At 47.0% G+C, this 14,012-nt stretch overlaps 1 protein-coding gene across 3 annotated transcripts in view; it reads left to right on the forward strand.

Annotated features, from left to right (window-relative positions):
- The window catches only part of LOC108156629, a 28,972-nt gene extending 16,596 nt beyond the window's left edge, over positions 1-12,376 (forward strand). For all 3 annotated transcript variants that reach the window (XM_033390941.1, XM_017288212.2, XM_017288223.2), the window contains 5 exons: positions 4,023-4,371; positions 4,448-4,524; positions 5,438-5,643; positions 5,700-9,461; positions 10,455-12,376. In XM_033390941.1, coding sequence (XP_033246832.1) covers positions 4,187-4,371; positions 4,448-4,524; positions 5,438-5,643; positions 5,700-9,461; positions 10,455-11,720 — 5,496 coding nt within the window. In that variant the 5' untranslated portion in view covers positions 4,023-4,186 and the 3' untranslated portion in view covers positions 11,721-12,376. The remainder of the gene's footprint in view (positions 1-4,022; positions 4,372-4,447; positions 4,525-5,437; positions 5,644-5,699; positions 9,462-10,454) is intronic.
- The last annotated feature ends 1,636 nt before the right edge of the window (positions 12,377-14,012 follow it).

The following is a 14,012-nucleotide window of genomic DNA, read 5'->3' on the forward strand; positions in this document are numbered from 1 at the left end:
ATTCCGCTCGTTTCCCGTTCCGCCCTGCCCTGCCAAAAGTAATTTTGGTATTTTATTGGAATTTCAATAAGCAATAATATGCTTTCACTGGGGGGCAAGCACCCGTCTCTTTTACTTAAGCAACAACGAAAGTACCCTCGATGAAATGCGATTTCCTAAAAAAATATTATGTCTTAAATGTCACTGTTGCATCCAATAACTTTACACGGCTGACAGTTCAAGAAGCAACCAAAATAAATACCTTTTTTTTTCAAGAATTTCAAGATGTCTGAAAATTCAATTTCGGGCTACGACGACGACCCAAAAATATTTTATATTTTTAGAGGAATATAAAAACATACAATTCGCATTTAAATAATATAAACATAACAATTGAAAAATAGTTTTCTAGCAATAGCTGGCCATAGCTTTTGATCCGTGACTCTTTGAATTCGCCGCCTCTTAACCGGAAGGGCATCCCTGCTTCTGACAACAGGCTTGGCATCTATCGGTTAACTCCTGTCAAAATTTAATGAAGCTGCTTTATCAATGATCATTTCAATGGTAAAAAAGTGGTTTACTGAATTTCGTTGTAGCTGGACAAGCACAAACGGTGCCGAACATCCTGCAGGCCCGAAAAAATTGAAAAAATTAACGATCGGAGATGGAAAGTGCGAGAGATTGTGGAAGCCATGGGCGGTACCACCGGCTCAGTCGTTTCTATGTTGAACGATCGCTTGGGTATGAGAAAGATGGGTCCCTCTAGATGGGTGCCCACAGACCTGGCAAAAATCCATGAATTGGGCTCCCTCAGCCGCTCTTTTCTCCGGATTTACTACCGAGAGATTTACTACTATATCTTATTTCCAAACCTGAAGAAATGGCTCGGCGAAAAGAGATTTGACTCCAAAGAAATTACTATTTGGAGGACAGATCAAAATTTTTTTGGAGGGGCTACAAACATTGGAGAAACGTTGGACAAAACTGTTTAGAGCTAAAAGTAGACTATGTTGAAAAATAAAATGATTGTTTAGCCAAAAACCTGTGTTTCACTGATTTATTGAGCAACTCTCGTGTGACTTGCTGCACGCCCTCAAAGCTGCGAAGCGAATGGGCTGGGGTATGCTTTTTAGTGCAGTTTCTCTTAAAATTTGTTTTATTTTCCAAGACAATATATCCTATACGTCCTATCCTGATTAAATGCTTGATTTTCATCTTCCTCTCGTCTCTTCTTTCTATCGGATTCATTCTGGCGGGGCGGAACTGAACAAAACCAACCACACTAGGCAACAAAATTTCCGCTTTAAAAAATTGTTTTTATATAGATTTGAGACTTTAAATTTGTTGAATAAGTTGTTTTTTCTTGGTTGAGTTTTTTTTTAATACTTTAACCTGGTTTTTTTTGTACCTTCTTTTTCAAATGCAAGGCTTATTTGTTCAGAAACAACTATTTTTTCTGTTTAAAGTTTTTTTTTCGTTGCAGTTGTTTTATATATATTTTTTTTAAATTTTTTTATAATTTTTTTTATATTTTTTATATAATTTTTTTTTTAATATATATTTTTTATACATATGTATATGTATTTTTTAATATACACACGTCGGCATAAGTATTTTGACAAAGCTCTACGCAACGTTTAGCGTTGAATTTTGACGAATTGCTACGTGTTACAGCTCTCTTATCTGATTTACCGCTAACTACATGAATGCATAAAGTATATTGCAAATTATCTTCGTAGTTGCATTTTGCGTTTTGTTAATATGCTTCTTATTCTCATTCGTAATCTGATCTTGGCTGGACAAAAGTATTTTCTCAGAAATTCAATTAATTTGCATTAATCTGCTGTTGATAGAAAGCGAAACCATTATTACGGATTATCTCAGTTTAGAGATTGTAAATGCTGATAAAAATTTTTTTCGTTTAATAATTTGTGAAATATGAGTAACCGAAAGGAATTCAGTGAATCTCTTAAAAATGAAATAATAGTGAAGTTCAACTCTTTTATTTCAGTGCAAAATATCAGTAGATTATAGTATATTTCACGTCAGACAAACTGCTATAAAAAAACAAATTTAAAAAAACCAACACTGCAAAAAACGCTACACGTTGTGGCAGACCACGAAAGACAACTGCCAAGGTAGACACTTTTAGTTTGCGGCAATTTAAGCAGGATGTCTTAAAAACTCCTCGATCGGTTGCCAATGACTTGAAGGGAACAGGAAATTTTGATGTCAGCGAACGGACAATACGTAGACGTCTTAAGGAAACTGATTTTGGAACATATATTACTAGAGCTATACTGCAAATAACACAGCGCAATAAGTCAAAGCGCCTTGAATTTGCCAAAAAATTGATCGGCAAATAATTTTAATTTTGGAAAAATTTTTTATGGAGCGATGCAAGTGCTTTTCAGTTTCATGGCTCAAAAAAAAAAAGTTTTCGTAAGAAACCTAAAATAACGTCGCAAAAAAGTAGCACCCATATGTGAAAGAGCGAGCCATGGAGGTGGGACCGTAATGTTTTGGGGATGCGTCGCCTACAATGGCTTGGGAAATTTAGTTCCTGTAGATGGCAGCAGGAATAAAGAGAAATATTTGGAAGTGCTAAACCATCACGCTTTCCCCTCTGGAGATAATTTGATTGGGGAGTCCTTTACATTCCAACAGGACAACGCCCCGTGCCATAAAGCTAAAGTCGTTACCCAATTCTTGAAGGACATTGGGGTTAATACTTTGGACTAGCCGGCCCAGAGCCCAGACTTACACATTATCGAGAATCTCTGGTCTTATATAAAAAGAAACCGGACTCCAAATTTGACAAGGAACCGTGAGGATACAATCTCAGAGGTGAAATCACTCTGGAGAGAAATTCCATTGTCTTATATCCACAGCTTAGTGGAATCAGTTCCAAGACGTCTGCAAAAGGTGATAGAGGCAAAGGGAGGGTATATATTTTACTGATTCATTATGAAAAGTTACTTCGTTCCATTCGTTTTTGTTTTTTTTTCACATTTTATAAAATGTCAAAATACTTATGCCACCGTCTGTTTACGAATAATTAATTTTCATTTCAGAATAAACGCACTTATCATACTTTTTGTACATATTTTTATAAGCTTAATATAATACCTATCTACGATAAATAAATATACTTTCTACTTAAGAAAAATAAAAAGTTACAACCAAATATGCAGTGCATAATTTTTGTCAAAATACTTATGCCGACGTGTGTATTTTTTTTTTAATATATTTGTTATATTTTTTTTTATATTATTATTTATATATTTTTTAATGTATATTTTTTAAATGTATTTTTTTTAAATGTATTTTTTTTAAATATTTTTTTTTTGTATTTATGTTTTATTTCTGTTTTTATTTTTAAAATTTTAAAAAAATTGTTGTTTTTTCTGAGTTTTACAAATGAAACAATTATAATTGGGTCGTGGACGTCGCCCGATATTTTATTCAAAAGCAAAAATGATCCCCAAAAATGTTCTGCACATTAATTCTTGATAAATCGCGGTTCATCGAGGGTATTTTTGTTGTTTCTGAAGCAAGAGAGACGGGGGTTGGCTTGCCCCATAGCTAATAATATTATTATAATAAGAATAATACTTGCGCATGGCACTGAAGAGCCGCAAAGGGCTGGAGACCACAATTTTGAGGTTACGAGAAACCGGAACACGCAGAATCCGAGTGGATATATACGAATACATTGTGTAATCGTTGGAGGAGTTTGGATCAGATCGGAGCATTGCGGTGGCTTCCAGGCGCACGTTCTCCAGAGGCTCTCTCTCGTTCTCTCTTTGTCTTTCGCTTTCTCTCCCTCCAATGTCCAATCAAATGACTTGGGCACCGTGAATTGGCTCCTCTGAGAGAGCTCATACTTTTCCAATTATTGCATCTTTGAAGTATTCACAGCTCATTCGTGCTACAGCGATACAGCGCTACATTAAGCGATTATTATTTATTTATGTTTTTTTTTTTGAGGCAGTCAAAATCTAAAGAATTCCTGCTCATTTTGTTGTTGTTCTACATTTCAGGTGCCACCAAGTGTCTTCGGATGTGCTCGAGCGTGCCGAGAGGACATCGAGCTACCACTAGACGACTGCACAGACGAAAGGGGCAGCAGGGCGACGGACGCCCTCCTCTCCTGCAATCAGGAACCACTTTGAAAGTATTCACAGAGTCCGGCATCATCTGAAAAATGTCACGTTCTCGAAACCAGGAGCCCAAAGAGCCGCCGTACAGCGAGGGCGATGTGGTGTGGGTGAAAATACACAACACAGAGATCTGGTGGCCCGGCGAAGTCACCTTGTCCCAGAACTTTAGATTCGTGAATGCCAGCCGGCCCCCATTTGCAGTTGTTGCCTTCTTCAACGAGAAAACATAGTAAGTCCCAACCCCCGATTGCACTTCTGACTGGGTTCCTGTATTCTATTTTCTGCTTTCTGCTTTCTGTTTTCAGCGAGCAAGTCGCATCAAACAAACTGATTCATCCCTTTGAATGCTCCAAAAAGGAGGAGTTTATCCAACGCGGCATCCGTAAGTAGTCCTACAAATAGTGCAGTGGGCTTCTCAAACACTTACGGAGGGGTAAACTAGTATTTGGAAAGAGTTTGTAGCGGCCTCAAAGAAAATTCACGCGCTTCTAGGCTTCGCGCAGGATCAGGCGGGACCCAGGAGAGAAGGTGGGGAGTAGGAGAATACAGTTGCCACGTACCTGTGGACCCTCCAGGAATCTAAGCACCTCTGTATCTCGAGAGAGAGGCAAGTGTGGGGTCCAGGTCCCCGGTTTAGGGTCTTTTCCACTGCCAGTGGTGTGTGTTGGCTTCGCGCCACATACATAATTGGGCCAACGGCCTTGGCCTCGCAGTGCAGAGCTCTCCTGGCCCTCAAGGATCACTGGTGTGTGGTCCTCATCGCTGAAATTTGAGACCAAAGGAACCTTCCTTTCCTAACTCACTTTTTGCAAGAATGCAGATACGTCTTGCGTCCCCAGACCTGCTTCCGGGCTAGCGCATGCCGCCTTTCAATGATGGAGACACTCCTGGTGCAAGAGAGTCAGAGAGAGGCATGAGACCCCTGAGGAGGGTAATCTCATCGGACACGAAGGCCGCTGTGCGAACGTCTTGGCCATCGCCTGGCTTTCACTTCACCTTAAAGCCATCGGCGGCCCTTCTTTCGCCTCCAGCTCCTAAAGGAGACCAAGTGCCTCTTGTCCGTTCTTGACGCCTCTATACAGGCCGCAAACGATCGGTTGCAACAGTGAGATATCACAGGAGTCTGGTTGCTCTATCTCTTACAGTCTCTGAGATCTAGGCGCTCAGGAAGATGCCCTCGGCTGTTGATGCATACACTTGATGGGGTCGGAAACAAAACAAATATATCCCCAAACTATCCCTAAATTCGTGTATCACTGCCATTCTCGCTTAACTCTCTCGCCATTCCATTGCAGGAAAAGCCGAAGCTATGAGCACGGAAATGCGGGTCAAGTTCAATGACGATGTCGCGCTGGCAGAGTCCCGTAACCATCAGCAACGGCTGAGTGCGCACACCGTTGCGCGACCGGACAGCCTGATCAAGGCGCTCCTCTCGAGCAACAGCAGCAGCCAGAGCAGCAGCACAAGCAGCTCCAACGGGCCGTCCTCGACGCCCAAGCAGGTGAGTAAGCTGGGCGCCTCCTATAGCAACTGCTAATGCCCGCCCCTCCCTTGCAGGAGTCCACGTTCCGTATTATGGACATTGCGCGCACGGCCGACCCGGTCCCGGAGCGCTTCACCGAGGCCAGCTACGAGTGCAGCACGTGCAGTTTCCGCACCAGCAGCATGAATGTCCTGCTCATCCACCGCCGCGGGCACCTGGAGTCCTCCAGCAAGTACAGCACCAGCAGCAACAGCAGCCAGGACGCCAGCACCAGCCCTAGTCAGAGCCCCAGCAGGCAGACGCGATCGGCCAGACGCGTCAACACCACACATGAGCTCGATTCTCCCACACATTTCGGAAGGCGCCGCCGGGAGAGCAGCAACCACTTCCGTGTCCACTCGCGCCACGTCTCGATTATGGTGGACGCCTCGCTGGGCGATGAGGCCCAGCGGAGAGTGGCCTCTATAGCCCAGATCACGATGGAGAGCATCGAGCGTGTGGTGCAACCCATAGTCAATAACAACAGCAACTCCAGGACGTCCTCGCCCCGCCGTGAAAGCTGCCAGAACCGTCGGAACCCCCGCAATCAGCGCATGAACAGGTTCCGCGCCACGATGCCCGCCCCTGATCAGACACCGGCCAGGCAGCGCCGCCTCACGCGCTCCATGACCCGTCGCCAGCAGGACTTTTCTCTAGCCGATGGGCAGCCGCCATCGCCGCCAACGCCAGCTTTGCCACCGCCGCAAGTGGTTCCGCGGCGCAGTGGCGCCCGCGGCCTGGCTGTTGAAAGACGCCGCACCTTGGCGGCGACCATCACCGAGCAGGCCTTGGCCGTGTCCAAGCGGGCCAGCCACTCGAGGAAGTCGCTGCTGACAACAACCGTTCCAGTCCAAGTGCGAGATCCCATCTCGCCTGAGCGCAGTGCCCCGAAAGCGAAGCGCCGCAAGAAGGCAGTCTCGAAGATCGAATTTTCGGACGCTGCTCCAGCAGTCGGCGAAGCAACGAGCTCCGAAAACGTTGCCAGCAGCTCCGGAAACACACCTGAAGCACACTTATTGCTGCCGCAGAATGAAGTTCTCCCCAAGGACTCGGCCCAAGGACCGGCAACAGCAACCGCAACCGCAACAACAACAGGAAAAGCGCAGACACCAAATGTAAACTATTCGCAGCCGCACTGCACAGACCCCGCTGCGGCCTACTTGAAGCTTCAGATGAGTCTGATGGCCGAGTGGTGCGACGACGAGTGCGAGGAGCCCTTGGGTGGCTCAATCGATCCCAAAGCAACTATGGAAAAAGCCCAGAACCGGGAGAAGGACGTGGAACAGAACAGGGGTGTCGCCTCCAAGAAGCGCATACGCAACATACCAAAGAAGGACCGTCGGGACGTGGTGCTGCAGGAGTTCCACGTGGACAGAAGGCTGGAGACGGGCGACGAACCGATCATCATTCAGGACAGCGATGCCAGCTCCAACGAGAGCGTCGTTTTTATTGAGGATGAGGTTTCGACGCGCGACAGAAGCAATGGCAATGACAAATCCAAGGCCCACAACACTTCCTCGTCCTGCTTCGACTTCTCAGAGGAGGAGGACCTGCAGCAGCAGGATGGAGCAAATAGGTTAAGCTACAGACGTCACACCAACCGCCAAGAGGCCAATATCAAGGGCACTGGGGACATGGAAGAAGGTCTCGTGTCGCCCATCCTCGCCAAGGAAGCCGTAAAGCTTCCCCAGCCGGGACAAGCGGCGACCGCACGAGCCAGATCCAAAGTCACTGCTTCCAATGACGAATTTTTCAAGGGCTTCGACGATGGGCTACAAATGACAGCCGCAGCCGCCACTGCAGCCGCAGCAGCAGACGCAGCAGCTGTTCAGGCCAGTCGAGCTGCCAAAACGATCGCCGATCAGGAAACTGTGCCTCGCTACGCTGAGCCCGAGCCAGATGAAGCAGAGCTCGAGGCCGATCAGCTGAGCTTGCCCATTAAGGAGCGCCAGAAGCGCATTTTTAAGTCGCGCAACAAATCAATACAGGCAGCGCCGAAGGACGAAAGCCCTCCAACGTCGGAGTCCGCACTGGCTAGCGACGAGGAAGCCGACGAAGCCGAGGAAGCCGACGAAGCCGAGGGTGCCGGCAGCAACGGCGCCGCCTCTCTTCACCTGGACAATGGGGGAGGAGCCTCTCCCCAGCCCCTCAATAGCGGGTACACCAGCAGCACGAGCGACAGCAGCAGCAGCAGCGGCAGCAGCAGCAGCAGCAGTAGCAACAGCAACAGCAATAGCAACAGTAGCGGAGAAAGCAGCAGCGGCAAACGTCATCGCAGCAAGCCCAGGACGGATCCATCCCGCAGACAGCAGCGGCGCTCCAAGGCTCGGTTCAAGCTCAAGCCCGAAGCAACGGTCGAGGAACTTACCAACATTTGTAGCCGGAACAGCAATAACATCTCCAACTGCAGCTCCATATCGAACACGAGTGGAATTGCATCGCCGCTGCTCAGCTCCAGCACGAGCTGCTCGATTGCCTCCAACATAGCCGTGATCTCGGCGGAGGAGGCACGGGAGCTGCAGCGAACTGCGTCGGGGGCAGGCCTCATTAATGCAGCCATTGTGGATGCCACACAGCCTGTGCAGCGCGGCGGTGTGCTAATCCTTGAGGACATACGCCTGCCGAACCTCTACGATCGCCTTCCCTTCGGCAGCCTACATTCTTCGGACAGCAACGACAGCCGGCTTCAAAAGACAAACCACGAGGAAGCGGCCGTCGAGGAGGAACAGTCGGGCGACACAGATGAGCAGGATTCGGAAGTCGAAGAACAAAGCGTACCTCATGAAGCCAATCGACAACTGGCGGCCAATGGCGTCAATATTTGCGAGCAGGTGCTGGACGAAGACCACGGGGAGGAACCGCAAGAGCCTGGCCCAGAGCAAGAGCTCGAATCTGAGCAGGAGCTTGAGTCTGAACCAGAGCAGGAACTGGAGTCTGAACCAGAGCTAGAACCGAACCAGGAGATAGACTCTGAGCCAGGTCAAGAGTCGGAGCCGGAGCCGGAGCCAGAGCCAGCGTCAGCGTCTGAGCAAGAGACAAAATTGGCGGCCGCAACTGTACTAGAGTCGCGAGAGCCAGTGTCCTTTGTGCCCCAAAAGCGGGAGCTGCTTCTGAAGAAGAGAGAGCAAGAACTGCTGCGCCAATACGAGGCTGATCTGGTTAGCGGACGGAGTGTTGAAAAGTGCCGAAGGGCGCGGGAGCGCTGGAGCCAGGTAGTACAATCCACTGGGGACTCGTCTCTAGATACAGATGAGGACCAGCCACTGAAGTCAGTGTCTCCGGACGTGGAAGCAGGAACGCCCGAGGAAGACGAAACTAGTCAAGCAGAACAGGAGCCATCGCCCTCAGATGTGGAGGCGGAGGAGTCCGATGTGGAGAAGCCATCCGCGCTGGACTCTCAAATCGATATGAGCCTTATAGAGTCGGTGAACTCGATACTAGAGCCTCAGCGCCAGCTCGCCTCAGGAGAGCTGGTGGTGCCATCGGAGCTGTCGCTCCTCGCCCGGCGCCCCAGCAGCCATTCCCGTGCCGATGCATCAGTTACCACCACCACCACCACCACGTCCAAGGGCACGGCCCTGAGCTTTGCCCAGATCTTGTGCGACGACGATGTGGCCAAAGCCCACCAGCAGCTGGAACACCTCCGTGACGCCTCGCAGCGCCGTCGCTCCAGCTCGTTGCCCACGCCGCTGCTGCAGCTTGGGCAGCGGCGCCAGCGCCGACGCTCGCGTAATGTGGGGAGCGACCCCGTCGAGACGTCGTGCGATCCGAAGGAGCAAGAGGAGAGTCCAGACAACGTAAGTGTCCCCCCAGTGTCAGGCTCCCGTACGGAGCTGAGGGTCGATGGATATACGCCTGTAATCTCCTGACATCCGCATAAGCGGCTCTCCTCTCAACTCTTTTGAAGACGCCGTCGAACACCAGAACTCCAGACAATCTGCAGGACCCTCCCTTGGATAGGGTTACGAGGAAAAACAAAGAAAATTCGAGCTTTGGTGGCTACAAAATACACATTAAGAAACTTTTTAGCCTGTTTTGGCAATACTTTTGGGACGCAGAAGGTGGTACAGTCTCTAACAGAAGACTTTATTAGCCTCTTTTGGGCGTCGAAAAACAATGAAGACTCTTTCTTTTTGCTGTCTTCAAGGAAGACATAAAGTCTACAAAGAAGCCTTTACTCGAAGGTTTGGGTGCTCAAAAAATCTGTTGGGTGGGTCGATGTATGAGAGCTCTAATTGTCGTTGCAAAGTATTTTGAATACAGACATTTCCAAGGACAATCGTACACATTGCAGGTGGTAATAAGAAAGATGGAAATAAATAAAGATGGATAGAGATGGATGAAGAGATGAATAGAGATGGAATGAATTAAGATGGATTTTCAATTTTTCTAAAATTATTGCACACTTGGCACTCAAGTCCGGCACTGGATATATCCACGATCAGCCTCAGTATCCAAGTCTCTATAGCCATTACCTCTTGTGCGCCTTGTTCAACGCCTAGAGAGAGAGAGTCTCAGAGACTATAAAATCCAGAGCGACCGTAGGCTGCTGTAGACTGCGCTGAAACAAGTGCTTATATCTCAAATTTTGTGATTATATATAGGAGTGAAGAATATATAGGTTTCAAGCTGGTACGGTGGCTCACAGCTTAAAGTGCAAGCTCTTTATTTGGTTTCCTTTAACGAGTTGTAACGTGCGCATTTTTTGGGTAGTCGGAACGTCGACTATAGTCTTTAGTGCATCTAAATATCAGTCAATGCTTGATAAATGTTATTGTTGCTCTTTGCAGCCGCCCCAGTTGTCCTCTGGACGCATCTGCGCTGTGATGACTACTCCCATACCGGGCTACAATCACACATTTATGCTGTGCTCGCTGGCCAACAACAACTTCATGCCGTTGAACAACGTGGCGCTGTACCTGGACAGCGAGAAGAACCACCTGGTGCCGGTGCCGCGAGAGGCGTTGCGTGAGCCACCGCGACTTGCAGACGGACATCCGATGTCGGCTGTCTTTGCGGACATTGACTTCCGCGGTGGCCAGGCTGTGGCTCAGGTAGTGGAGCCGGCGGACATGGAGATGGAGATGAGCGTGGACTTTGAGCAGAACAGCGACGAGCCGTTCGACTCCCTGGAGCAGCAGGTCTCGATGGAGTCGTCGGCGCAAATCGTTAATAGTCACTCGGAAGAGACCACCAACGATAACAAGCAGGTGGAAATACTGGGCATCATGACGCCCCTAAGCCAAGTGGCCAGCTTTGGTGGGGCCCTCAATGTGGACGAGGAGCTGTCGCTGCACGAGGACCAGCTGGAGCCCAACGTACTGCATCTAAATGTCAACGGCCATCGCCTGGAACTGGACCCTTCGGTGCTTTTCAGCATTGCGGAACAGCCGGACTCTTGCATCGAGCTGAATGTTACTGAGACTGATGCCAGCGGTGGCAGGGCCGTGCTGCACGCCCGCGATATACTCCAAGCAGCCCAGGCGTATCTGCAGGAGCGCGACTTGCAGCTGGTCAACGTGGAAGACATGACCTTAGACGAGGAGGAAGTCGGTGGAACAGCGGCCATGACAGTCCCCGCCACGGACCTGCTGGCCGAAGCACTGGCGGACAGCCAAGTGGTCAACGAGATCGATTATGTCAACGCAGCCAACGCTAGTGTGGCTTTGCTACACATAGAGACACGCTCCTCCGCCGCTGGCCTCATGGACGTTGGCGACGACGGACCCGAGGGCGTCGTGTTCGTCTCACACGTGCTGCCGCCAGCGCCTGCCCACCTCACGCCACCCATCACGGCTCGCACCAACGAAACGAATGCGCTCCTCAACCAGACGCCTATTATGTCCACGCTGGAGAATCCGAGCGCTGTGCAGCTGAGCTGCGTCTCACCCCTCGGCGAGGTTAACCTGGAGGACAGTTTGGCCGTCATCGGCGTCACAAGCAACAATGGCATACCCACCTCGCTGGAGCTCCCAATCACCGTCACGAATCCGGCTATAGCTCCCCGCGTGACAGCCCCCATCCCAGAATTAATGCGATTCGCCCCCTTTCAGTAGGGCGATATGTATGTCGCGAAGAAATCGTTTTTTTTTCACCCCGCAATTTGTTTTTGTTTTTTTTCATACACATAAGCGTTTCTTGTAGCCTTAGTAGATGTAACGGAAGCATTTTATGTTGAGCGTAAAAGAGGGAGATACACTAATTTTGTAACCTTTTGCTAGTTTAATTCAACATAAAGAAGCGATCAAATTGTGATGTGGCACAGCACATACAATCTCGATGTATCTGCATGAGCACGCATGGAATAGTTCCCTAACCTAAGGTTTTCGCCTTAACAACGTTTCCCCATTTACATTGCAAACTACATTGTATGTGCAGCAAAATAATAATAATACGCTAGCAAGTAAGTTACGTAATGGACACTTTGTCGCAGAAGAAGCAGCAGTATGCGAAAGAAGAAGCAGCGATTGCGTAGTAGGATTATGATGCTCCGATCCGAGCACCCACATGCAACAAGCAAACAGCACATAGAGCATATAAGATAATATTTAGAAGATAGACATATACACAACTGAACTCCAAGCGAAATTTATATTTTATATATTACGTCGCATACGTCGATTGTCAAAGAAAAATGAATGTGTAAACTAAATACCGCGAAGCATATTGCTTTGACCAGGCAACGAACTAAATAAAGCCAGCATAATCCAAACACCCACTGTAGATCCATACTGGGAACGCCTATCCAACAGGGTGCTACGACAAGCTCTAATGGATGGACGGAAAAAGGGGTACAGGTCTAGTAAATCATAAGCTCACATACACATATACTGACTGAGCAGAGGCAACGACTATACAATACCAGGATATTGCGTCAGAAAAAAATTCAATTTAAATTTTTGTTACTGGTACTGGTACTTCAATGCTCTTATAGGCTATTCTTCGTCTCCGGTCATTTTCAAGCAACAAATGCAGAGAATCTAGATCTATGTTGCATTGCTTGGGCATGATTCTTCACATTGATGGTCCAGGACTCTAGTTTTGTTTATAATGTTTATTCTGATGTTGGTTTACGTTCAAATTTAAAAAGCTTCGGGTTTTGTTAAATTGTATCCTATAGAGCTATTATTTGTATAGTTTTTGATGCATCTTTTGCACCTCCACATGTAGCCCATAAGGAACTCTTCCTAAGAAGAAATAATATTAAAAAATCCTATACAGGCAATTTATACTCTCGAGATTCGTCTGCAAATCAAACAGCAGTCTCGTTTTAGCAAGCTTCCAAAATTCAATTTTTAATGCCAACTTTTTCAAGACCGATTTACTTACAAAAAACAGCTTTTCGGGTAAGGTCTTTGGTATCTTTGGGATGGAAAAATTAGTACGAATTGAAATTTGTGTGCTCCGGTTTTCGTTGCACTTTGCCATCGAAAGTGTTCCGTTTCCAAATTGTTTGAAAACATGAAAAGAGCTGTTTTCTTTCGGCAATCAATTGATATATTTTTTTGTTAAATATGCCTTTGGGTTTCGCTATTGCAGAACACGATCCCAAAAGAAGGCGAAAAATTCACGAATTAAGGAGTAGGCGATATCTGCGGAGTAGTGCAGCCATTTTGTATTTATCGGATGAAAGGTAAGCCTTAGCTACAGACCTAAATTGCTAAAGCGGATCAAACTTAAAAAACTTCTGGAGATTTTTCGGGAAAAGCTTCAAGTCCAGAAATTACAGGACGAGCACCAAGAAACAAAGCGAGGGATACTCTAACAAATTTCGAGCAGCCCAGGCCAAATCAATTTCTAAGCAGAGCTGCTGCAATTTTGAAGGGAATCCACAGAGTAACGTTTATGGTACATAAAAAAGCTCAATTAACTAATTTAAAACTCTTAAAATTTCACAATTTAGACCAAAAGATTGCTATTTTATATTCTTCAGCTGCTTTTGACGGATGATCGATGGTGGATGGTGCTAGTGTGAATCGGGGTTTTACATCTGTCAAAAACTCCCACCGTTCCTCCTCCGGAATGGGCTCAGTGTGCATCTCGTTATTCAATCTGTCAGAGGAACTCGAAATTTTTTGTCGTTTCGGTTTATATGAGTGGGGTAAAATGATATTAGAAATAAATTTATTGTATATATTAAAATATACAAAAATTAATTTCCAATTGTATAAATATAAACTTAAAACACCAGCAAATATGTTCATACCAAATTTGATTTGGCATATAGCAACTGAATCGTTTCTCTTTTGTCCTTATGTAGTGCTAGGATATATACGGCAGCTCCAGCTACATTTCTGACGATATCGCAATTTGTCCTTGGAAAAAATGACGTGGGACTTGTATGGCGT

The sequence above is a fragment of the Drosophila miranda genome, chromosome XL, assembly GCF_003369915.1.
Source record: "Drosophila miranda strain MSH22 chromosome XL, D.miranda_PacBio2.1, whole genome shotgun sequence".
Lineage (NCBI taxonomy): Eukaryota > Metazoa > Arthropoda > Insecta > Diptera > Drosophilidae > Drosophila > Drosophila miranda.